General features: G+C 40.9%; 1 protein-coding gene across 4 annotated transcripts in view; it reads left to right on the top strand.

Moving 5' to 3' along the window:
* The window catches only part of INVS (inversin), an 86,766-nt gene that overhangs the window by 22,698 nt on the left and 37,291 nt on the right, over nucleotides 1–26,777 (top strand). For all 4 annotated transcript variants that reach the window (XM_032235307.1, XM_032235305.1, XM_032235306.1 and 1 more), the window contains 4 exons: nucleotides 11,799–11,972; nucleotides 14,520–14,687; nucleotides 17,300–17,480; nucleotides 24,953–25,062. In XM_032235307.1, the coding sequence (XP_032091198.1) occupies nucleotides 11,799–11,972; nucleotides 14,520–14,687; nucleotides 17,300–17,480; nucleotides 24,953–25,062 (633 nt within the window). The remainder of the gene's footprint in view (nucleotides 1–11,798; nucleotides 11,973–14,519; nucleotides 14,688–17,299; nucleotides 17,481–24,952; nucleotides 25,063–26,777) is intronic.

Here is a 26,777-nt window from a genome sequence, read left to right as displayed (position 1 = left end):
ATCTCTATAGATCTCAAAGAGGCCTACCTCCACATCCCCATTCGCAGAGCTCACTGCAGGTTCCTGAGATTCTTTTATGCCGGCTGGCACTACCAGTACCGGGCCTTGCCATTCGGCCTGTCATCGGCCCCCAGGATATTTACAAAGCTCCTTGCAGAGGTGGCAGCCTTCCTCAGATCTCATCCAGTGCGGCTTCATTGCTATCTAGACGACGTCCTCATCCAGTTGTCACCGCCACAGCAAGTGACTCAAGACCTGAGGTACACCATGAAGGTCCTTCAGGACTACGGCTTCTCCGTAAATTTGGAGAAAAGTCATCTTCAACCAACGACCAGGTTACAGCACCTGGGCGCCATCATCAACACCGTCACCTGCCAGGTCTTCCTGTTCCCAAAGCGGGTAGCGAGCCTCAAAGAATGGGTCCAACAGGTGCAGCAATCTCTTCACGCCAAAGTCATGCAGTTGTCGCAACTCCTAGGGAAGATTATATCTTTCCTGTCTATTGTTCCGTGGGCAAGACTCCATTCTTGTCCCTTGCAGTGGTTCCTGCTGCCCTGCCAGAGGGCCAATGAAAGCAGCTCAGTGAGGTTGGTGTTGGTCTTCCCGAAGGCATGTCAATCCCTCAAATGGTGGTTGTCTCCTGCCCTGGTGAGAGGCACCATGTTCAGGGAGCCGGTCTGTCTCACCATTACGACGGATGCCAGCCTTTATGGCTGGAAAGCCCACCTCCGCAATCAAATCACGCAGGGCAGGTGGTCTTCAGCCGAAGCCTCTCACAGCATCAATTGGCTAGAGCTGAGAGCAGTCAGGTTGGCCCTCATCCATTTCCGCCAAAACGTTCAGGGACATCACGTGAGAATGCTCACAGACAATGTAGCAACAAAAGCACACATCAACCACCAGGGGGGCACTTGCTCCAGATCCCTGATGACAGAAGCTGCCCTGGTCAGTGGGCGGAGAAACATCTACAATCAATATAGGCAAAGCGCATCTCCGGAGTAAGCAACATCCAGGCGGACTGGCTTAACAGGCACAGTTGACCACTCCAAATGGTGACTACATCCGCAACTGTTCCACCTCTGTCCCAGAGGTTTGGCCGTCCGCTGGTCTACCTGTTTGCCACTCCAGCCAAGACGCACCTTCCCAGATTCTTCATGAGGTTTCACGATACGCAAGCCAAAGGAGTCAACGCCCTGCACTGCCCATGGCCACAGGGACTGTTGTATGCATTCTCACCATTGCCACTCCGTCAACCCTCCTTGGCGGATTTCCCCGGACAAGGTCTCTCTCAGCCAGGGGGCGCTTCAACATCCGAGCCCCAGTGGCTATAGCTGGCCATCTGGCACTTGAGATGGATCTCCTGAGCAGAGGCAGTCTCTCTACCAAGGTTATCCACATTATCCAGGTGGCCTTCCATGGCCTGGATCTATGACGCCACCTGGAGGTTATTCGACACCTGGTGCTGCTCTTATGGCGTATCAGGGACTTCAGCTACGATTCTGATCATTTTGGACTTCTTGCAAGATGGACTTAACAAAGGCCTGGCGCCCAACACACTACGACGTCAGGTGGCCGCGATTTCCACGATACTTGCGCCTGATGAACATTCCTCCTTTGGACGTCATCCTACTATCCATAGTTTTCTGAGGGGCACAACCAATCTGAGGCCCCTGGTGGTCCACAGATACCCATCATGGGACCTCAACATAGTCCTCCGCACCTTGATCGGTCAACTGTTTGAACCTCTTTGGTTGGCCAGCCTTAAATATTTGACCTTTAAGACCACCTTTTTAATTGCCATCACTTCTTGCAGCCCTGTTGGTTCGGGAGGACTTGTGTTTGATACAACAGGACAGGGTGGTCCTCAGGCTGGACCCAACATTTATCCCTAAGATCAACTCCTGGTTCCATCAGGCCCAGGAAGTCATTCTCCCAGATTTTTGTCTGCATCCCAGACACCCGAGGCAGAAGCGGTGGCACATGCTCGATATCCGTAGGACGCTACGCAAATACAGCAAGCGCACAACTGTGTTTCAGCATTCCGAATCGCTCTTCGTTTCTTTCCAACCCGCTTCTCAGGGCCGCAAGGTTTCCTCCTCTACCATAGGATGGTGGTTGAGAGCCTGCATTACCCTCGTTCACGTTCTTCAGTCCAAACCTGTGCCTAGCCACATCACGGCACATTCTACGAGAAGTGCCGCCACCATGGCAGCCTGGGCAACACAAGTACTGATTGAAGAGATTTTCAGGGCGGTTACTTGGACTTCCTTATCTCCGTTTGTTCAGAATTACAAATTGAACAAATTTGCTTCAGCAGAAGCAGCTTTTGGGAGGCAAGTTCTTCAGGGCATTCATACCAGTGGAGAGACCCTGAACGTGACTGCTTCCCGCCCTAGTGACATTTAGCTTGGGTATGTCCCTTGCTTGGACTCTCCAGAGCAGCGCCCTGGAAAATGACCATTGTCTTACCTGAAGGGTCATTTTCGGGGTGCTGCAAAAGAGACCCCATCCTGGGGTCTATTTCCGCTGTTTTCCGTGCAGCATTCTGGAGTTTCCATTTGGATATTGTTCTGACATTTGACACTGTTCTTAAACTTGTTGTTGAACTTCTCAGTGCTCAACAGTTCCACGCCTTCATTGAAAAAATCTGAAGATGGTCAGCACCAGAGGCGTGGCTTCAAGTTTCAATTCAATAGCAGTAGACTTATATACCGCTTCATAGGCCTTTCAGGCCTCTCTAAGCGGTTTACAGAGAGTCAGCATATTGCCCCCAACAATCTGGGTCCTCATTTTACCCACCTCGGAAGGATGGAAGGCTGAGTCAACCCTGAGCCGGTGAGATTTGAACCGCTGACCTGCTGATCTAGCAGTAGCCTGCAGTGCTGCATTTAACCACTGCGCCACCTTGGCTCTAAGGTGAATTCAGTTCTTGGCAGATTGGCTGTATTTAACCCTTGCTTGGACTCTCCTTCGCAGTGCTCTGAAAACGACCCTTCAGGTAAGACAATGGTCATTCTCTCTCTGGTACCCCTCAGCTCAAGCAAAGCAGGAGGTGGAAAGCGACACTACTACATGTGGAAGCCCAGAGGAAAAAGTTTGCAGGAAGCAGTTTCCTCCTAGTCCAACTTCTGCCTTGACAGATCTCTGGAGAAGAGGGGGCAGGAGAGCTGCATGAGGGAGGCTGGCCAGGAAATGAACTTAATAAAGATAATAAATATATGTTTGCCATGAATGTTTCCAAAAAGAAGGTGCAGACTATAGGACAAATTCTCTATTTCTGATAACAAAGAAAGAAATGTCATAGATGGGCAAATGAAATTAATCACATCAGGAAAGGAGCTAGGAAAATCATGAGATTGCATCTCAAGGCTCAACAGTATGAGGTATTGTTTTAGTAGTCCATTGCATCGAAAAGAAAGATTTTCCCAGAATTTCTTTTAACAAAATTTACTGAAGAGTAATGGAAAATTTATAATTGGCTTTAGTTTGATTTGTCACAGAGATTGCTAAAATGCAGTTAGTCTTTGGATTACGACCATTCATTAAATGAGTGTTCAGAGTTAAGATGGCACTGAGCAACTTAAAACTGGTCTGTGAGGTTGCACCATTGCAACGTTCCTATGGTCATGTTATCATGATAAGAGCCAAGGTGGCGCAGTGGTTAAATGCAGCACTGCAGGCTACTGCTAGATCAGCAGGTCAGCGGTTCAAATCTCACCGGCTCAGGGTTGACTCAGCCTTCCATCCTTCCGAGGTGGGTAAAATGAGGACCCAGATTGTTGGGGGCAATATGCTGACTCTCTGTAAACCGCTTAGAGAGGCCTGAAAGGCCTATGAAGTGGTATATAAGTCTACTGCTATTGCTATTGCTAAATGTTATCATGATTCAAGCACTTGAGCAACAACTCACAATTATGAAGGCTGCCCTGTTTTGTGGTCTCATAATTGCTATTTGTAACCTTTTCTGATGGTTTCCCATAAGAAAAGTCAATGGGAAAATTGTCAAGAAATTGCAAGTCACTCCTAATCTCTTACTACTAGTGAGCCAGGTACTGCTGTACCTATGCATTTAATTTTTCTTGGCCTACATGTAGAATCTTACTTTTCTTATCATTGAATTTCATAGATAGGCCCCAGTATTCCAGTCTGCCAAGGTCCTTCTATTTTAAATATGATATAACTGACAAAATCCCAGTATTTTGGGATTGCCAAAGAAGAGTCCATGGCAATAAAAATGATTATTATGATTAATGGCCACAAACCAATATCAGTACAGGTGGTTTGTTTCTGCCTTTCAGCCTGTTTTTCACTATGCCACTGTAATTTTTAATAAAAAATACTTGAGCTGTAACTGGTTCCCAGACTGGGAGATCCAACTACAAACATGTAAGAACTTACTGTATATCTGCCTTAAAATGCAGTTCTCAGCTTTTGGACGTTAATAAAAATCCCTTTCTTTTGTCTTTTTAGCTACAATCCCGGTCATTTAACTAATAGCCTGAACATGTTTCAACCATAAGTGCAGTCTTGTGCTATTTTTTTTTCTTTTTAAGAATTCAGTGACTTAAATCAAGAGGGAAAGAGCATTTTAGTCTTTTGTAGCATTAAGTTTGTCTAAGAAGGAAAGCTTGTATGCTCTGATTCTAGTTGAGCCATTATTTAGATGCATAGGGAGTCAGAGAGGAATGAACAGGCACAAGTCCTTAATTAATTTCTGAATGTATGAGATCAGCACTTGAAACTAATCAATTAAGAGCTCTGGGAAACATTCTGGTAGGATATTTGTATGTAGGCAAGAGACTTCAAGGCAGCCAAGGAACCTGACAAATCTTTGTCTATCTTGTCAGACTATCTGACAACCAGGTGGCATTGCTCAGGCAATCTTTCCTTTACCCTATCATATATTATAGCACTCAAAGAGCTGAGAGTTCAGGCTCTTGCTTGACACTCAGAACATGTCAGATGGGCCTATTTTAATTGGGAGAATTTTGAGAGACATCAGCTCTCAGAACTATTGCTGTTGGTTTTCTCTTTGAATATATTTGTACAAGTAGTCCTCAACTTACGACCACAATTAAGCCTAAAATTTCTGTTGCTAAGTGAGACATTGGTTAAGTGAGTTTTGCCTCATTTTACAATTTTTCTTGCCACATTTGTTCAGTGAATCACTGCAGTTCTTCAGTTAGTAACCTGGTTGTTAAGTGAATCTGGCTTCCCCCTTCACCTTGTTTGTCAGAAAGTCACAAAAGGTGTTCTCGTGACCTTTGGAAACAGCAATTATCATAAATGTGAGTCAGTTGCCAAGCATCTCAATTTTGATCACATGACCACAGGGATGCTGCAACAGTTGTAAGTTTGAAAAACAGTCATAAGTCACTTTTTTCAGTGCCATTGTAACTTTAACAGTCTCTAAAAAAACCGTTGTTAAGTTGAGGACTATCTGTCCTTACCCTAGGATCCTCAAACTCTCTCCATAGCATTTTAGAGATTATCACAAAATTACTCAATTGGGCTGAAGATCACAATGTACTTTTCCCTATATAAAAGATATAATTATTATTTTTTTGGTCCTGTATACAGGAAGAAATGGATAAAAATGAAAGCTAATGAAAGCTACCTTTTTTCACTGTAGAAGATGACACTTTATCCTTTGTCCTTCCTTGCTTTAAGTGATTTTCAGTACCATTGATGATATCTTTCTGGAATGGCTTCAGTGGTTGAAAGTGGAGAGCACTGTGTTGTCCTTGGTTCAGTTCCTTCTTCCCAGGTCACTTTCAGTTAGTGTTGATTGAGAACAAGAGGAGCTCAGATGGTTGTGCCCCCCTGGCTGCAATGAATGACCCATTCCTCTGGCAGAATTGCAAATTATTTGCAAGTTATGCCCATTCCTAGATCAATGTATCCTTCTCATAATCACCCATGCCCTGGTCACCTCACTCAGACTATTGGCTGCCCGTGAAGTATATCCTGAAGCTGGTTAAAAATGCAGCAATCTACACAGTTTTGCATACATCCAGATTTGCACATATATCACTTCTTTTGCGGAAACTGCATTGCTACAAATAGGTAGCTTTAAATCTTTTATCTAACTAAATAAACAAGGGTAGTGCTTTTTTTACTCACTTATTTAATTGGTTTTCTTTATCTAGTTTTAGGACATGTGGAGAACGGTTCATGTTTTACATCATATTTTTGCAGAAATACTGAACATTCCAAATTTTTAAGTATCACTGTATATTTCCTTTTTCCTACTTTTTCCCCTCTCATTGAGTCTGTTGTTTTGACAGAAAATAAACCATAGAAATTCATCCTGGGAATGTGTGGGAAATGACACATGTTTTCTTTTTTCCAGCACAAAGAAATGTTAGAAGAAAAAACCCTAAAAGCAAAGAAACAAACATTTTATTTTTAAACAATCAGGATATTTTCTACTTATCGATCAGCAGAATAAAGATAAAATTTTCTATAGGAAATTTTGTAAAAGAAATATTGGGTTAGGAATTGGGCTAAACCCACTGAGGCTGTACAAACAGTACACACTTATGGGAGACAGTTGAAAAGCAGCTCAAACTGCCACCCTGTGCTGTATTTAAAACTCTTCCCAACTTGTCTTTGTTCTGTTTGTTTAAAATGAATTTTAAATAGATTGCAGATAGTCTGTTGACCTTGGCAGCTGATCTGGTTCCCCTGTTCCTTAACATTAGGATCTGCTTTACTTCCATTGCACTTATTAGCACCATTTCTGCCTTGATTCTCTCTTCATTCAGTTACATTTTCCAAGTGGAATCACCGGGACCTGACAAATTAGGTTCTACCACAAAACCGCAGACGACAAAATCGCGGTCGACGAAAGCGCGTCTGTGACGTCATCACAGCGCGACGAAAAAGATCGAAAAATGTAAAAATAAAGCGAAAACCTTACCCTAACCCCCCCAAACCTAACCCTAAACCTAACCCTTAACCTAACCCTAAACCTAACCCTAAACCTAACCCTTAACATAACGAAAAACCTAACGCTAACCCTTAACCTAACGCTAAACGTAACGCTAACGCTCTAACCCTAACCCTTAACCTAACCCTTAACCTAACCCTTACCTTTATGTGAATCGGCTTGCTGTAATTTAATTTTTATTGCAATTTTTCTATCTTTTTCGTCGCGTTGTGATGACGTCACATACGCGATTTCGTCGACTGCGCTTTTGTGGAACGCGGTTTTGACGGGTCACGGACAAATTATATTCCAGAGTTCTGAAAGAGCTGGCAAATGTTACAGTATATTAGAATCATTGTACTTTATTTGTCAAAAATCCTGGCACATGAGGGAAGTACCCAAGGATTGGAAAAGAGCTGATGTGGCTCCCATCTTCAAAAAAGAAAAAAGAAAAACAATAACCAGAAACTATAGATCAAATCATCCTAACATCAACACCTGGGAATATACTGGAATAGATCATCAAAAAACAGATATCTGAATATCTAGAAACAAATAAAATTATAATCAGAAGCCAGCATTGGTTTGTGAAAACAGATCATGACAAACCAATCTTATTTCATTTTTTTGTCAAAGTGACTAAATTAGTAGACCAGCAAAACGCTGTGGATATAGTATACCTAGATTTCAGTAAGGCATTTGACAACCTACTTCTTGGTGAGCTAGAAAAAAGTGGGATAGGTAGCATTACCACCAGGTGGATTTGTAACTGGCTGACAAACCATACTGAATGAGTACTTCTTAATGGTACTATATCTACATGGAGAGAAATAAGCAATGAAGTACCACAAGGTTTCGGTGTAAGCCCAGAACTTCAGTAACTTCCTAAATGACTTAGATGAGGACTAGAAAAGGGACTCATCAAATCTGCAGTCAACACTCAGCTGGCAGGAATAGCTAACATTCCAGAAGACAAATTCAGGATCCAAAAAGATCTTGACATATTTGAACAATGGGACATATCGAGTAATATAAAATTTAATGTGGAGAAAAACAAGATGTTACACTTAGGCAGGGCAATCCAAAGGTACAAGTGGCTCAAAAACAGTAACTGTGAGAAAGATCTTGGAGTGCTAGTGGACAATTACTTAAATATGTGCTAGCAGTGTGAAGCAGCAGCCAAAAAAGCTAATATAATCCTTGGTTGTATAAACAGAGGCATAGAATCAAAATCACATAAAGGATTAGTACCACTTTATAAAATCTTAGTAAGATCACACTTGGAATACTGCATCCAGTTTTGATCAACATATTCAAAAAAGATGCTGAGACATTGGAAAAAGTGTAGAGAAGAGCAAAGAGGAGGATTAAAGGCCTAGGGATTAAACATATGAAGAATGGTTGCAAAAACTGGGTATGGCTAGTCTAAGGAAAAGAAGAACTAGGGATGACCTGATAGCAGTATTCCAATATTTGAAGGGCTGCCACAAAGAAGAGGGGATCAACTATTTTCCAAAGCACCAGAAGGCAAGACAAGAAACAATGCATAGGGACTTACCAAGAAGAAAAGCAATTCATTTTGGTGGCTAAATTCATTTAGGTAGTTACTAATCATTCTGCCAGTTTTTCCCCTCAAGCCATTTTAGGAATACTTTAGTCACACATGAGCCTATCAGCGTAGTACAGGGCGGGGCATAACCTTTTCCTAGGGGGTCACAGCAAGATCGACAGCAGTTTACAACTTCCGCGACACCTCATTTTAAAGCCCATAAAAAACTGAATTGAATGAGCTATTAAATGTTAAATTTGCTTTAAGAATGGCTGGAAAATTCGATTCGGAAGAACAAAGGATCATTGACAGAATAAAATGCATTGCCTTTCGAGAGGCTCGCGATGCTGGAGTGACGTTTATCAATCGAAAATGGATTGCAAACAAATTGAAACGTCATCCGGATTGGGTTACTGATAATTGGAACAAAACAGCCCAAGAATGTTTCACAAAATTTGGAGAAGGGCGTCCTCTGCAACTGTCCCAAGAAAGCAAAGCCATCATTGCAACTGGCAGTCGCAAACAACGAAAAGGAAACCGAAAAGTGGCCCAAGAAATCCTTCAAATTCGTGGAAAACGAGTTGATCAAAGGACAATCGGCCGATATCGAGAACGAGAAGGTTTGAAGCCATTCCACGTCATTTGCAAACCATTGAAAACTCAAACACACATTCAAGATCGGCTTTGGTTGTGCGATTGGTTGTCTGAATGGACCGAGGAAGATTTTCTTCATTTGGCGCCATCTGACGAATTCTTCGTTTATGCCATTCGAAAACCGAATTTCCAGAACGATCGAATTTGGGCTAAAGACGTCGACGACATCGCCAAACATGAACGATATCGACAAATCGTTCGCAATCCGACTTGCATCGGGATTTTCGTCATTTTCACAGCCAAGAAACTGCATTGGGTTTTGAAGGATAAAGGGGAATCCTGGGATGGCAGTTATTTCCGTGAGAAAATTTTATTGGAGAATGTCATTCCATTTCTCAGTGATCCAGACAATGTCTTGGTGGTTGGTGAGGCTGTCTTTCTTCATGACAAAGCTCCTTGCATGCGTGCAAATGCGACTCAGCAATTGTTAAAGGAAAACAATGTCGAATTTTGGGGCAATGACGTCTGGCCGGGAAATTCGCCAGATCTCAATCCGGCAGAGAACATTGGGGCCATAATTAAGGATGAAGTGGAAGCTCTGATGATTCAGGAGCAAGGTCAAAATCGATATTCGGTTGAAACTTTGAGAATGAATTTGGAAACTGTGTTGAAAAATCTGGAAAATCAAACGGAACTGTTTGAAGATTTGTTGTGTTCTTATCCACCTCGTTTGAATGCTGTTCGAAGGGCTAATGGTGGTCATACTGACTATTAAATCGTGTCAATAAACTCAGTTTTTGATGGGCTTTCGAATGGTGTATGAATTATTTGTGTTGTTATTACAAGTGTTGCTGTGACCCTCTAGGAAAAGGTTATGCCCCGCCCTGTACTAGTTTCCAGAGTTTCTGGAAGGAGGGACAATAATACCTTTTCTGCATGCTTGAAAGTCTTCAAGGCAAGGCACTTCATTGATTTATCATCTATATGTTTGAATGTAAAAATCCCAGTTATAGTTATAGTTTGTTTTCATTGGCAAAGAAGAAACCATAAATGTGCATGGCCATTTAAAAGCTATGGTAACAGATAAGCTTATTGTTCTTATTGTAGTAGACTTTGGAAGTAGCTGGACCATGCAAAGATGAAGTTAATAAAGCTAAGGTTTAAATTAAGTGTTATTAAGGCTTCCAGGTTTTTGTGTTCAGTCCACACCTCAAATGGGGTCTTCCCTCCAGGAAATGCCTCCACATAGGAGTGTCCAGCGCACAGTGTAAGCTCTCCCAAATTGCCCATCAGCACTCAGTGTCAGTTTTCTGGAGATGTAGGTCCACAGTTGTGGTTGTTCCTTTGTACAAGGACCACTCCTACTGCTACATTGCTAGCATCTGCCTGAATAATAAATGGAGCATTTGGTGTTTTAGCACTGATTCAGTGGCAAACAACCATGTGAGTTTTTCAAATGGTGCCTAGCATTCCATTGTCCTCTTCACTGGTTGGCTTGATTTGGATTTCCTCTCTCCATTGTCTTTAGCAAGTAGGTGATGGGGAGGACGGTCTGAGCAAAAAATGGGATGAATTGGCACTAAAAATTCACAAACCCCAGACAGCTTTGCAAATCCTTTCTGGTGCGGGGTGAGGCTCACTCTAGCACCACCCTTTCTCAGTGTCCATTTCTATTCCCTTATGGGAGATGCAGTAGCACAAATAGTCAATTTTACTTTGATGCAACTTGCATTTTGAGAGTTCAGCTTATAATTGAGCAGCTCTTAGTTTTTGAAGGAGGGTTCTAACCAGCTTCTCATGCTCCATAATTGTCTCAGTATAAATAAGTACGTCATGCAGGTAGACCAACACACTTTTGTATAAGTTGTCATGCAGCACCTCATTTATCAGCTGCATGAAGACAGCAGGGGGCCTCTGTAATTTGAAGAGGACCCTGAATTGAAGCGGCTGTTAAAAGCTATCTTCTACTCCTCTCTATCTTTGATAAGAACTCAGTAATACAGGCGTCCCACAAGTCCAATTTAGTAAAAAAATAGATATAGAGATAGATATGTCTTTCATTAGTGGCAGTGTATAGAAGCAGTGTTTATCCCTCTATAGTTCACACATAGGTGCAGGGGGGCATATCTGGTTGTTTCCCCAAACATAAAGGTCCAATTGAACAAGAGTCCACTTTTGATTGTTTTGTCATGTGCTTCGTTGCCCTTTTATTTATATTTGCTAATTGTTATGTGGTGGTTTTCTCTTTTTGGATTTATTGTTTTTTTAATGTGGTACACTGCCCAGAATCATACTGAATCGGGTGACCTTCTAAATCAAATAAATAAATAAATTCATTCTCTCTCTCTCTCTCTCTCTCTCCGTCCCTCTCTCTCTGTATGCACGCGCACGCACGCACGTCATTTTTCCTAATAATTACATTTCAAAAGTGATAGCAACTATCAGTTATGTACAGTGGAAAATGTCTCTATTTATGCAAACATATTATTGTATGCTTTTATTGTTATTTTTACCCTAAAAGATTTAGGTGGTTATTCAATTAAATTTTACAATTATATTAAATTATATATTTTAATATATTATATATATTAAAGGGGGGGAAATTCTGAAATGATTTATCTTAATCTCTTTTTGGTAGTTTAACAGGAGTGTGTATTCTTTTTTTAAATTCTAGCTGGATCTAACTTTTCTGTCTTCCCTTCCCTCTTCCATTAAATTATTTAGGGCAATTATCGCTTTATGAAACTTTTACTTGCTCATAGAGCAAACTGGATGAAGAAGGATTTGGAAGAAATCATTCCTTTACACCTAACTACCCAACATAAGAGTCCAAAGTGCTTAGCTTTGTTGTTAAAGTATATGGCACCAGGAGAAGTAGATACGCAGGACAAGAACAAGGTAAAAAATATTTGATAAACAGCTATCTACTTGAAAATATTCTACCAAGACTTTCTCTGAAGCTTTAACTATAGCAATCTATTTAAAATAGCTGGTCTATTTTGATGGAATGCATTTGATCATTTTTATTTAAGAATATATCTAAAATCTAGAATCATAAATCTAAATTTAAAATCTCGAGAAATCTGGAATCAGTATGTTCTGAACCCATTTTGTCTTTTCACAAATAATGCAAAAAGTATTAGTGAGCAAGAAATAATACTCTGCGCTCCATTTCTGCATATCCATAAAACCACTGAAGATTATAACAGCAAATTAACAATTAGCTATAGTCATATACTAAACAGAAATTTGCTCTTTTCTGTTAGCTAAGTACTTATCTTCGACTGTTTTCAGGCTCTGAAATTTATGAAAATAATAGTTATCTTTAAATAATTTCTATCATTTTAGTTTATTTATTATTTTTTAATAATTACAATTTGTAATTATTAAAATTACAAATATCAAAATAGATTATGAAGAAATCTGTTTCAGTGTTATACTTTTTATTATCTTTTTTCATTTTATATTTTTCCTTTCCTCTGAGTTGCAGGTTCCTATTTTTTTCCTTAAATATACTGCAAAATGTATTTGGAAACTCCATGTTAGAAAAACAATGCTTATAGATTCATGGCACACTTTATCTGTTCTTTTAACTAATGGCCAAAATTTTGTGAGCTTGTGAAATCTCGAGAGATGTTAGTGAACTCTGAAACCTTGTGACATTTTTGGTTGGATTGCACATTGCGAGTTTTGGTATGTTATTTGATTCCTGACATCTTCCCAGAGAAGTCCATGTAGCTTTCTTGTCAAGACTTTAGAAGTGGTTTGCCGTTGCTTTCTTCCTGGGGCTAAGACAAAGTAATTAGATCAAGCTCGTTCCAGCTGATTTCATTCCATAGCAACACTAGAACTCGGCCTCCCAATTTCTAGCCTGATTTCTTAACTATTACACTAGATTGGTTCTATAATATATTATCACTGCATTCAGTTTTGGTCACCACGATGTAGAAAAGATGTGGAGACTCTAGAAAGAGTGCAGAGAAGAACAACAAAGATGATTAGGGGACTGGAGACTAAAACATATGAAGAACGGTTGCAGGAACTGGATATAATTTACTTGGACTTCAGCAAGGCATTTGATAAAGTATACCATAACCTACTACTAGATAAAGTAGAAAAACGTGGATTAAATAACATCACCACCAGATGGATTCGTAACTGGCTGACCAACCGCACTCAATGTGTAGTCCTCAATGGAACTGCATCTACATGGAGGGAAGAATGCACTGGAGTACCCCAAGGCTCTGTGTTAGGCCCAATACTCTTCAACATCTTCATCGATTTGGATGAGTGGATAAATGGGGAACTCATCAAATTTGCAGATGACACCAAGATGGCAGGAATAGCCAAGACTCCAGAAGATAGGCTTAAGATACAGAAGGAGCTTGACAAACTTGACAGGCTGTGTGTCTCGTGCCCTGACAAATGGCTCCACGTGCCACCTGTGGCACACGTGCCATAAGTTCGCCATCACTGATATAAGTAGTATCTTGCTCAATAGTAGTAACTGTGAGAGGGATCTTGGAATCCTGGTAGACAACCATTTAAATGTGAGCCAGCAGTGTACAGCAGCTGCCAAAAAAGCCAACACAGTTCTAGGCTGAATAAACAAAGGGATGGACTCACGATCACATGAAGTGTTAATACCACTTTATAATGCCTTGGTAAGGCCACACTTGGAATACTGCATTCAGTTTTGGTCGTCATGATGTAAAAAGAATGTGGAGACTCTGGAAAGTGTGCAGAGAAGAGCAACAAGGATGATTAGGGGACAGGAGGCTAAAACATGAGGAACAGTTACAGGAACTGGGTATATCTAGTTTAATGAAAAGAAGGACTAGGGGAGACATGATAGCAGGGTTCCAATAACTCAGGGGTTGCCACAAAGAAGAGGGAGTCAAACTATTCTCCGGGGCACCTGAGTGTAGAACAAGAAGCAATGGGTGGAAACTAATCAAGGAGAGAAGCAACTTAGAACTGAGGAGAAATTTCTTGACAGTTAGTGCAATTAATCAATGAAACAGCTTGCCTCCAGAAGTTGTGAATGCCCCAACAGTGGAAATTTTTAAGAAGATGTTGGATAGCCATTTGTCTGAAACTGTATAGGATTTCCTGCCTAGGCAGGGGGTTGGACTAGAAGGCCTCCAAGGTCTCTTTCAACTTTGCTATTGTATTGTATTGTATCTTCACTATCTTCATGAACCACCATTTTCCTAGACCACAAATTGGGGCCATTGGTTTAATTAAGAGCAAAGGAGATATGAGATGTTAAGAGCTTGCCCAGGATCATCCAATAAACTCCAACGTAAAGTGGAAACCTGAACCTGGGTCTCATTTGTCCCAATCAAACACTTTAAGGCACACTACAACTACATTGATTTCAATTGCAATGTATTTCCCTTTGGATTTTAAAAAAAAATTATTTGTGTCTACTCTTATTCTCAGCAAACTGCTCTTCACTGGAGTGCCTATTACAATAATCCAGAGCATGTGAAGATTCTTATCAAACATGATTCTAACATTGGAATCCCAGACATTGAAGGCAGAATTCCACTTCATTGGGCAGCTAATCATAAGGATCCCAGTGCGGTTAATACTGTCAAATGCATTTTGGTATGATTTTTTTTTTCAATGTTGGTCATATGTTACATCAAAAATAATACATAAAACTCTACTTTATTTTGCAGTAATATCTGTTTAGAATATTGAATAAATTTCTGAATCTTTATTTTCAGCTGTGAAAAGAAAAGAAAATGGTTAATAGTTTGATGGGTGTGAAATGAGACAAAAAGCTATGCAAATGGCTGCTACATTCTTTATTGTTTCATAGTTTAGGACTTGACTAAATGAGCTATATAATAAAAAGATAGATTTATTGAAGGCTATTTGATAAATTCCAAAATTGCATTACCCTAAAGCTCAGAATTCTATAACCACCAATCAAGCACCATTCAAACAATTTAATGAGTATCTGTGAAAGGCAGAAATACATTGTTAAATACAAGGTATCTAAATATCAAAATGTGGTAAGTAGAAGAGATTTGAAATTATAATATGAACAAAAATATTTTAACTGAAATTATTGCAATAGTCATAACAACAGTATCAGCTTTGACAAAATCCCAATCAGTTGCAAAAGGCAGCTTTACTTGGAACAGCTTACATTCTGCAGCAGTACTTTTAACTCCATCCAACAACATCTGTCTATTTCCTATCTTTGCCAAGAACTTGATAGATATATTAAAAATACAAAATCCACTGTAAATATCTGCTTCATTGTGCAACTGACCATAATAAGTCTTCAATCTTCTGCTTTAATTGTTCTGCAGCCAAATAAAAACAGCTTACAATCTACATATTCAAACATCCAAATTACCTGTATTAGGCCAATACTTATTAGGTATTTGCAAGTTTTTCAAAAATGATTTTCCAAAAAGAAATTTTCAAAACTGCATGAACAACATAATGGTAGTTTAATTCAGAGATTTCTGAGATACTGGCATATTTAAAAAAACAAGCAAGGAGATTATCATTGTTCTCCACTGTCATCATTTTAAATTATAAAATCCATATTTTGTTAAATGCATAAATTCCTCTGTAGATACAAATGGAAGAGAAGTCAATTGACTTCATAAGTTTTAACAATGCTAGAGTAATCAAAGATAAATTACAAGGAAAAAATCAGTGGACTTTGCTTGGTTAGGTAATGAGGGCAAAAGAGCATCTTCAGGATGGAACCACCCTCTTCTTTGAAATCCCATCAGTTCTGAGGTAGCTGTGCATATGGATATACAGTGACTGGTCTCCTTGCTGTTGTCACCTCTATATTATAAACCAGTTTCTCCCTTTAACACAAGCCTCTGGAGAACTAGAAGAGAGTTAAATGGGAAATATTCCTAGGTCTGGCTTAATATAAAAAAAGGAAATCAGAACAACATTTTAGCTTAACCAAACTGAGATTGTTAATGAAAGGCCAGGAAGGAAAAAATAATAATGTTTACTAAAATTATCAAGAGAAAATAAATTTAATCTTTTGCAACACATTCAGTAGTTTTTTTAGGGGAAAAAACCCCTAAATCAATTCTAACTAAACTAACTTTCAATCTTGTCTAAGGTAAACCCCTCATCCAGCTCTCCACCCAACTATCTCACTAAAAAGACTCTTCTTGTCAAAATCTAATGAAACCTTTCTTTTCTTTTATTGACATATCAGATTGGCTTTTGATTGAAAGGGCCAGCTGCTCCTCATTGCAGGTGGCCATTTTTTTTAAAAAAAGATTATATTTCCAACCTTAACCTTTTAGAAATATTGTTAAGTTATGCTATATGTCCCTGTAATCCTCAGATACGGGGGGAAATTATTTAAGAAAAGTTCAATTTTTCTAGGCCAGTGATAGCAAATCTTTTTTGGCTGCCATGTCAAAAGTAGGGGGAGCACAGGGGGGTTGTGCACCAGCATGCCACACCCATAATGCTATGCACACATGGATGCATGTGATCAGAGACCACTTTCTACGTTTTTTTCTCCTTCCCCAGGCTCCAGACGCTTTCTAGCAGCCTGGGGAGGGCGAAAACAGCCTCCCCCCCCCCAGATGCCCTCCAGAGGCCTCAGGAGCTTCCCTGAAGGCTCCAGAGGGCGAAAAATGGACCTAAGGGAACCCAGAGGTTCGGGAATGGTGGCTTCCGGTTTGTCTGTAGGGCTGATTTTTGACCTCTGGAGCCTTCAGGAAGCTTCCCTGAAGGCTCCAGAGGTCGAAAATTGGTCTTACGGACAAACCAGAAGTCATCATTTCTGAACATCCAGGTTCCCTGTTGGGCCGATTTTTGACCTCTGAAGCCTTCAGGGAAGCCTCCTGAAGGCCCGTGAAGACTCCGGAGGGCAAAAAACGGTCCTATAAGCAAACCGGAAATCCATTCCCGAATTTCCGGTTTGCCCATAGGGACGGTTTTTCATGCTTTGGAGGCTTCAGGGAAGCCTCCGGAGAGTGAAAAATGGCCTCAAAAGGAAGCCAAAGTCAGCTGGCCAGCATGCCCTAAGAAATAAAATGTAATTTTGTTCTAAAGAAAATGGGAATTTAATTACCATCAGTTCATACAGTTAATAATTTTTAATTAAAATGGTATTTGCTTGATTTATTGCTTGAACTCCAGTAGGACTTTTTAAGCATCTATTGCCATCCCTAAAAGTTCACTGTATCTTTTTAACTGGCCTTTTTATAAACCAGGATGCTGCTCCAACTGAATCTCTGCTAAACTGGCAAGATTATGAAGGACGAACTCCTCTCCATTTTGCAGTTGCTGATGGGAATATAGCTGTTGTTGATCTGCTGACTTCCTATGAAAGTTGCAACGTGTCTTCTTATGATAATTTATTTCGAACTCCGCTTCACTGGGCAGCTTTATTGGGTAAATTATGAATAATAGAAATTCTTAACCCTTTTGAGCATATTTGTTACCTAATCATGTAGAATATTGCTTTCCTCAGTTAAGAGACTGCATCCTGAAATAGTTGTAAAGAGGTTACCTTGAAGGAGACAGAAAAATATCATGAAATCAACTTATATACATGAAATCAACTAATATCATGAAATCAACTTATATCAACTTAATACATTGATTCATGCAGTTCAGTTTACATTTAGGTCTTGTATTGGGTAAAGCTTTCAGAATCTTCCAAGAGCCCAAACAGTCCTTATTGTTTGTTTATACTATTTATCTAATAGTAATTTAAGAAATATCCTCCAAAACGTAGAAGTGAATTGCTCTCTATCTGAGATGACATGTTGTAGGACTCCACGTAGTCTATAGAAATGGTGCAAAAATAGCTTGGCCAATTCTCGTGCTGAAGAGATCTTCTGGCAGAGGACAAAATGCACCTGCTTAGAAAATAAATCAGTCATCACCTTTATAACAGTATCCCCAGAGCTTTCTGGAAACTTCACAATAAAACCAATTGATCTCTCTTTCCAGGGTGCTGAAGGCTTCACCACTGCTTGGAGGAGTCCAGGAGTGTCCCCTTGTTGTTGTTTGGCTGAAGCACAGATGGGGCTACTTGCCACATATCTTTCAATGTCTTTTTTCAGAGATGACCATCAAAACTGTTTTTTAATTAGGTGTAAAGTCTTTTCAAAGCCAAAGTGTCCAGTGGACTTGGAGTCATGGCTTTTCCCCAGGACCAAGTCTCTGGTTCTCTGGTACATATATTCTAGATCCCACCCAGGCCAGTCCATCCTGGATTGAACAAATGTTTCCATGACTTTGAAACCATTGGTCATCCTTCAGGGCAATTTTAAGTGTGGCCATCACCTCATTGTCAGTTTGTTGGTTTTCTTTTGCCTGCGCTCGTGTAGTCACTTGAATCACTAATTGGTTGGATAGGACAGAGGTTTGACCACTTCTGCTTTAGGGCAATTGAATTGAGGCATTCAGGATAATGCATCACCCAGATAGTTCTTCCCCCCTGGGAAGTAATGCAACATGAAATCAAAGCAATTAATGTATTGCATCCATCGCTGCTTGGAGACAGCCTTTTTGGTGTCTCTAGGCTATTGTGGTCAGTCCATATTTTGAAAGGCATTTTGTTTCCTTCAAGGAAGTCCCTCCTGGTTAGGAGTGCCCAACTCACCACATAAGCCTCCTTTTTCCTTACTGCCCACCATACTGTAAATTTGTGATGGGGAATGTGATTCACACAAATGACAGGATGAATTGACAGTAAAAGTTGGCAAAGCTCTGTTGCTGCTTCCTGATTCAAAGTGGAGCAGAGGACTTTGTGAGGGTCCATCACAGTTTCTTTGTGTGAAATGCAGTAGCCCAGGTAGTCTCACTTTGGTGAAATTCACATTTGGAAAGTTTGGCATACAGCTTGGCAGTCTGTAGTTCTTGGAGTACGGCTGTCTCTAGTTTCACATACTCTGCGTTCATTTCAGTGTAAATTAAAATGTCATCTAGATACACCGGTACTCCCTTATACAGGTGCTCGTGTGTCATGCCCCCATTGGAGTCTGAATTTGCGGGGGAAGATGAGCTGGAACAACAAATGCCAGACATTCAGAGGCCTTGGAAGAAATGGGGGAAGGGCAGAGTTAGTCCAGTCAAGATTTTTCTGAAGTAGTAAATCTTGCAGGCAGGGACAAACAGAGGCAGGAGGAACATGAGGGACAGGGCTCAGGTGAGGGGCCAGAACCACCTTCTCCGGATCCAAGAGCTCAGCGAGTGGAGATGAGTTGTGATCAACAAACAGAGACAGAGCAGTCTACGTGCAAGGAGAGCGCCCAACCCATCTTCACAATTCACACTGGGAGAATGAGATGCTGTGGGGAAGGGCATTTGTGGGAAACAAACGCTGAGTTTCTGAAATGTGCATGCCAATGTTTGAACTGGCCATGAGTCTTTGCATTCCTGTGGGTGTTCTGGACTAATTACCTGGATTGTTTGTTCCTTGAACTTGATTTGCCCTCGATTGGCCAAATATCTTTGGAATTATTGCTGAGCAGCCTTGGTGCTTACAGTCTTGGACTGGACTAATTGCAGACAGAAACTGTTTGAGCTTTATGTGGGGTTTTGTTAACATTCTGCTCAAGACTTGCCAGAAACATGGGAGCATTTGGGGAACTTTGGAGCACAATAAAGGGGTGGCTTGAATTGCCAGCTGTTTGTGTGATCTTTGCCCTAGGTCATCACACTGCTTAACACCTCATTTATTAATTGCATGGACATTGCCGGGGGCCCTGGAAGCCGAATGGGAGTTCTTTGAATTGGAAACAACCCACTTATCCCCCTTCCTGATTCTCATGTAGTAGGCCTCTCTTAGGTGCAACTTAGTGAAAATTTTGCCCTTGGCTAAATGATCTAGCATGTCTTTCATCAGGGGCAGGGATACACATTTTGCACCCAAGCAGCATTTAACCCCCTATAATCCACATAGATGAAGCGTGCCATCTTTCTTTTTGTGGAATAAGATTGGGGCCACTTTTTTTAGCCAAGCCAAGCCTAGAACTAAGGATTGTTCCATCCCTGGAACCACTATGAAGCTTATGGGCCCCCATTTGCATTTATGTGGGCCCCCATCTGCATTTCTATGGGTTTGGTGACAAATGTTGGGGTGCCCCCTGCTACTGATCTGTCTAGTTAGCAAAATACGATGGATACTTTCAGCTACCTCAATCGGATTCCTAATTTTTCGACCAGGTCTGGGTTAACTAGACATCTGGTGCAGCCTGAATCTCGCTCATAATGTGGCCTTCAACCTTGAGGCCTGGAAACCTAGCTCTATTTGGGAACATCACTGGTGACCAAGCCACTTACCATGGGATCGTTTTTGGTGTCAAATATTCACAGAACCTTCCATTAAGGGGAATATTCATATATTTATTCTTACAATTCCTAAATAACTAATTAGAAAAAGCTGAAAAGTAGTCACTGTTATACTATGGTAGGACCACTTGTTTGGAAACACTTGTTACCTAGAAATCGTGTGACCAAATTTGACCTCTGTACCTAGAAAGATTTATCTCAGCCTTCCTGTGTATCTGGGTCACTGAATTCCTGTTTTAATGCCATCCTTGCTTGTCATTTCCCATCTCCTCAAAGACAGGGAATAAAGTCCATTCTGCAGCATGTTTTGCTCAACATTCAGTTTCCACAATTCACAGAAAGGATCTGACTGTGTAAGTTCAAGATGTATTTTAAAGTTATTGGTTAATTGGCTGAGAGCTTCCCTTTAAAAGGAGCTGTTGGCCAGAAACTGGATGTTGGTTTATAGTCTGCTCTTATCTTGAATAAACAGCATTGTTGGAATGTGGCTCCTTGTCTGTTCCCCACTCATAACATTGCATTGGTGAGAAAGGTGGGATTCCTGGGCTTGGAGCCAACACTGAGAACTGCTAATTGAGAGGCCACAGAGATTAAGAGGCACACTTTTTTTTTTAAAACATAATGGCTAACTCACCACAGTTTGCACCATTTGATCCTGAAACATAAACGTGGGATTGTTACTTAATCCTTTTTAATGTATATTAGAAGCTAATGATTATAAATATCACAGATAATTGCAAACGAGTGCTTTTTTTTAGCATTTGTGGAAAAGAAGTGTTTAAGACAGCAAGGGCCTTCATTGCACCCCAAACCCTTCAGAAGGTTAGTTGGGACATATTATTGGGTAAACTGCAAGAACATTACACACACCCGACCATCTTGCATTGCTAGAAGACATGCTTTTTACCATAGGGAACAGGCAAAGGGTGAGTCTATCAGCTGTTATATGGCAGCCCTCCGTAAGGCAGCTATCTACTGCAAATTTAGTAACTTAGATGAAGCCCTTCGAGACAGATTGGTCTGTGGGGTTCGGGATATTAGGTTACAGAGATTATTATTGGCAAAACCGATGTTAACACTACAAACAACAGTAGAGCAGGCGCAAGCTGCTGAATCATCGAATAGATCGACTGAAGAGATACAGAAGTCAGGCAGCCCCCAGTTGGTTAGAAGGGGGACAACTGTCCATCGGCGAGAGACAGAATTGCAGGGACACTGAAGAGGAGGAAGATAATCACACTGACATCCATCGGTTGAGGGCAGCCAATAAGGATCTCAGAATCACCAAGGATCAGAAGCTGTCCTCCTCGTGCTTAGGTTGCAGCGGATACCACCCGACAACTATGTGTAACCATAAAAATACCATTTGCAGACGGTGTGGGAAGAAGGGTCATCTAGCACAAGTTTGCCGTGCCACATTGCCTGCCACCCCAACAGAACAGACTCTTAAGTTGTAATGTTGGGGAAAAGTGGGCCCCACCAAGACTGAGAACCCCAGAGGACGAATGTTTTACTATTAATACAGACACCCGCTGTTTAGAGAGGGTGAGCAATCAAATTGGGATTCCGGGAAGTAGTAAAATTTACATTACCATCCGTATTGCAGGATCACCCTGCCAGATAGAAGTGGATATGGGGTCAGCAACAACAATTGCATTCTGGCAGACTCTACAAAGATTGTTGCCACACAGAGCCGAGAAGAAGCCTACGTGAAGCCTTATCCATTTGAGAGATTATCAGGGAAATAATATCCCTATCAAAGGAAGTGGAATGTTCCATGTAGAATATAAAGATTTTTTCAGGTCACTTAAATCGGTTGTCGTAGAAGGCTCACTGCCTAACCTCCTGGGACTGGATTGGTTTGCAGCCTTGGGGTTACGCATTACTGGGGTTCACAAAATCCTGGGAGAGATCATTGAAGAGTTGAGTAAAGAGTTTGCCGACATGTTTGATGGAAAGTTGAAAGAACATAGATGCACCCCAATATCCTTCAGTTTGAACCCTAAAATGGCACCAATAAGAATAAAACCAAGAAGGGTGCCATTTGCATTAAAGCCCTGATTGACGAACAACTGGATAAATTGACTCAACAAGGCATACTGGAACCAATGGACCACGCTAAGTGGAAACCCCCATCCTGACGCCAGTGAAACCAGACAGGCCGGTCCGGATTTGTGCTGATTATAGATGTACATTGAATAGGGATCTTCAACAGAATGCATATCCGCTACCAATAGTGCAGCACTTGTTACATTCACTGGGGGGTGGGAGTTAAGGTCTTCACAAAGTTAAATCTTGTCCAAGCTTACCAACAGCTCCCTGTGGACAATGCCACTGCAGAAGCCCAAACTATTATAACACATAACGGGGGCATTCTGTTGTCGTCACCTACAGTTTGGAGTAAACATGGCCCCAGGTTTGTTCCAAAACCTGATGGAACAGTTGTTACACTGCATCCCTGGAGTTGTCCCCTACTTTAATGATGTGCTTATATCTGTTGCCAGTAACCTGAACTATTTGAACGACTGTGACTAGTGTTACAAAGATTCAAAGAGGCTGGGCTAAAGGTAAAGGAAGAAAAGTGTAAAGTAGCAGTAAATCAAGTCGAGTTTCTGGGTTACTTGGTTGATGCGTCCAGATTGCACCCTACCAAAGAGAAAGTACAATACATTCTGTGCCAACATCAAAGAATAAGATGGAACTCCAGGCCTTCTTGGGACTCCTCAATTTCTATAGCGTGTTTTTGCAACAGAAAACATCTGGCTGAACACTACACCAGCTGTTAGGAAAAAAGGTGCCGTGGGTTTGGGGATGCAGAGAAGCAGCCGCATTTGTGGGGGGTGAAAAAATTATTTTCCTCGGACAGTGTCCTAGTCCAATATAATGAATGCCTGCCATTAGTCCTAATGTGCGATGCATTCCCCATTTGGAGTTGGGGGAGTTTTAAGTCATCACCTTCCAGGCAATCATGAAGCTCCAATAGCGTTCTTTTCCAGCTATCATAAGCTGAGAGGAACTATATCCAACTTGATAAAGAGTTATTGGCTGCAGTTGCCGGTATTAAAAGTTTCCATGAATATGTTTATGGAAGGAAATTTGATTTAGTAACAGATCATAAGCCACTGCTGGGACTAATTGCAGGGGACCGGCATACACCACAGGTCCTGTCCCCAAGGAGGAAGTGCTGGACAGAATTTTTAGCAGCATATAACTATAGACTTATATATCAACCTGGCATGGAACTGGGCCTAAGCCGTTGTCTGCTACCAAATCTAGTGGAGGATCCAGCTCCAGCAGCATCGCTGATATTGCTGATAGAGACTATGCCGTCCAAACTGGTTACAGCTGCGGAAGTGGCAAACTAATCAAGAAAAGATCAAACGATCATGCAAGTGTTAAACTGGGTGTGGAGGGGATGGCCTAAAGAGGCAGGAAGTGTTGAGTTTAAGCCATTCCATGCAAGGCAGTATGAACTTTCTGCACAAAAGGATTGCCTGTTGTGGGGGAACTGGGTAGTGATACCCTCAAGGTTAAGGAAATCACTGCTAGAGACTCTACATGAAGGCCACCCCGGGATCGTAAGGATGAAGGTGTTGACTCATAGCTATCTGTGGTGGCCAAATATAAAGATATCACAGAGTGGGTAGCATTATGCCAAGCATGCCAGGAATCGAGACCAGCACCTCCTTCAGCGCCACCATGGGACTGGGAAACACCCAAAGGCCCCTGGTCTAGACTTCACATTGATTTTGTGAGACCAATAAATGGAATTGTTGTTGATGCGTATTCCAAATGGCTGGAGGTGGCCATGATGAGGTCAAATATGACAGATGCTGTAATCAGGGTATTAAACAAAATGTTTGCAACACATGGATTGTCGGATGTGTTGGTATCAGACAATGGGCCTCAATTTATGGGCCTTTTCACCCCGCAAGTAATGGATAATAGGGTGGTGATAGGGGGAGAAATTTTAGCCCCCTTAGAGAGGGTCCGTAATCTGGGCATCCTCCTGGATATGTGGCTTAGTTTAGAAGAACACCTGACAGCCGTGACCAGGGGGGCCTTTTACCAGGTTCGCCTGGTACGTCAGTTGCGCCCTTCCTGGATCAGGATGCTCTGTGCACAGTCACTCATGTATTACTAACTTATCAATTGCCGTGATTTACTTTTTTTATTGAAAATTTTTTAAAAATATTTTACAAATATTTACCTCCCTCCCACCACCCTCCCCACCCGAGTCCATCTCCCCCCCAACCTCCCCCCCCCCGACTTTCCAGAGCAAATACGGGGTATAAATCTAACAATCATATTCTAAAATAAACTAAAAATAACTTGGCTTCATCTTTCATTTGTGCTTTAACTCCTCTTTTGTTAAGCTAACTATAAACAAAATTGCGGTGATTTACTTAACAACTGTGGCCAGAGAGGTCATAAAAATGGGACAAAACTCACTTAACAATGTGTTGCTTTGCAGCTGAAATTTTGGACTCAATTAGGGTCATAAGACAACTACATATATATTCAAAAATTAATTGTGCTTTTTCTGCTTTTGATTTTTTTAGGTCATGCAAAGATTGTCCATGTTCTTTTAGAAAGAAACAAAGTTGGAACAATCCTTTCTGATAGTCAAGGTGCAACACCTTTACATTATGCAGCACAAAGTAACTTTTCTGTAAGTGAGATAAATGGTTTATTTAAAAATGTCATCCTGAATTACATCAGATCTTTTATCAGTCTACTTTTAAGGTTGTGTTAAGGTTGCAAAGAAACACTATTTTTAAGTTGAAAGTAATATTTGCCATCATTTCATTTGTTCCAATGTGTTTTTTTAATTAGAAAAATTTCTAAGACAAACTATGATATATTTAGAACATAGAATGGATGTGTACAAGAAGAAGCGGTAAGACATCCCCAAAACCCCTCAGGGTGTGTGTTTTGTTAAGATATAGACTGGCTTCTACTGTTGTTGTTAGTTGCAAAGTCATGTCTGACCCATTGTAACTCCATGGACAATGCTCCACCAGGCCTTCCTGTCCTTTTCCCGTCCTCTACCATCCTCTGGAGTCTATTTAATCTCAGCCCTACTCCTTTAGTAACTCCATCCAGCCGCCTCATTCTCTATCATCCCCTTCTTCTTTTGCCCTCAATCTTTCCCAGCATTATGCTCTTCTCCAATGAGTCCTACCTTCTCATTAGTTTGGCCAAACTATTTGAGTTTCATCGTCAAGATCTGGCCTTCTAAAGAGCAGTCAGGGTTGATCTCCTCTAGGACTGACTGGTTTAATCGCTTTGCAGTCCAAGGGACTTGTAGGAGTCTTCTCCAGCACTATAGTTCAAAGGCCTCTATTCTTTGGCGCTCAGCCTTTCTTATGGTCCAACTTTCACAGCCATAGGTTGCAACTGGGAAAACCATAGGTTTTCCCATGTCTCTATTTTTTAGTAAGCTGTCTAGATTTGCCATAGCTTTCCTCTTCAGGGGCAAACGTCTTTTAATTTCTTTGCTGCAGTCCCCACGTGCAGTGACCTTGGAGCCCAGGAAAATAAAATCTGTCATTTCCTCCATTTCTTCCCCATCTATTTGCTAAGAATAGGGCCAGATGCCATGATCTTAGTTTTCTTAATGTTGAGTTTCAATCCAACCTTTGCACTTTCCTTCTTCATCCGCATCAAGAGGTTCTTTAGTTCCTCCAACAATGGATTTCCTGTGCCCCATTGAACTAGACTATGGTTTCAGACTGGGACTGCAGAACCACCTTCATGTCCACACCTAAACTGCACAATAGCACATCTTCAAAGTCAAAGATTTATCGTATATAAATAGAGGATACAATATGACAAGTACCACTTTCAAATGCATTTTTTTACCCTCTCCATTTTGAGACTGACTTTGAATATTTAGTGTATTTTTTATTGTGTTGCTTTTTCTTGATAACCTGTTTTGATAACATTTTTTGAGTTTTAGAGAAATTTTCTTTTGCATAAATATAGATAGTTCCTTAGTTCAGGACCATCATAATTTTGAACAGTCACTGATAAAATGGTAAATTAAGATTATCTGTGTGGATGAAAATAAAGTAAAAATTGAAAAAACTTCAGATAATTCTAATTATATTTGACTTAAATACATTATAGTATTGTATTTATTCACGTTTAATGTTACTTGGAATATTAAACAATTATTTTCTTTCTATCACTATTAATAGAGTTGAAGAGTAGTACAGTACATAAAGTTATTCCTTAAAGAAAATGGGGTTCAAGTACCGTATTTTTCAGAGTATAAGACGCACCTTTTTCCCTCAGAAAAGAGGTTGAAAATCTTGGTGCGTCTTATATACTGAATATAGCATTTATTGCCTCATGAAACCCTGCCCCTTCACCAAAATGGCC

The sequence above is a fragment of the Thamnophis elegans genome, chromosome Z (assembly GCF_009769535.1).
Source record: "Thamnophis elegans isolate rThaEle1 chromosome Z, rThaEle1.pri, whole genome shotgun sequence".
NCBI lineage: Eukaryota > Metazoa > Chordata > Lepidosauria > Squamata > Colubridae > Thamnophis > Thamnophis elegans.
The sequence above is the reverse complement of the archived record's forward strand: the minus strand, read 5'-3'. Positions and strand labels throughout refer to the sequence as shown.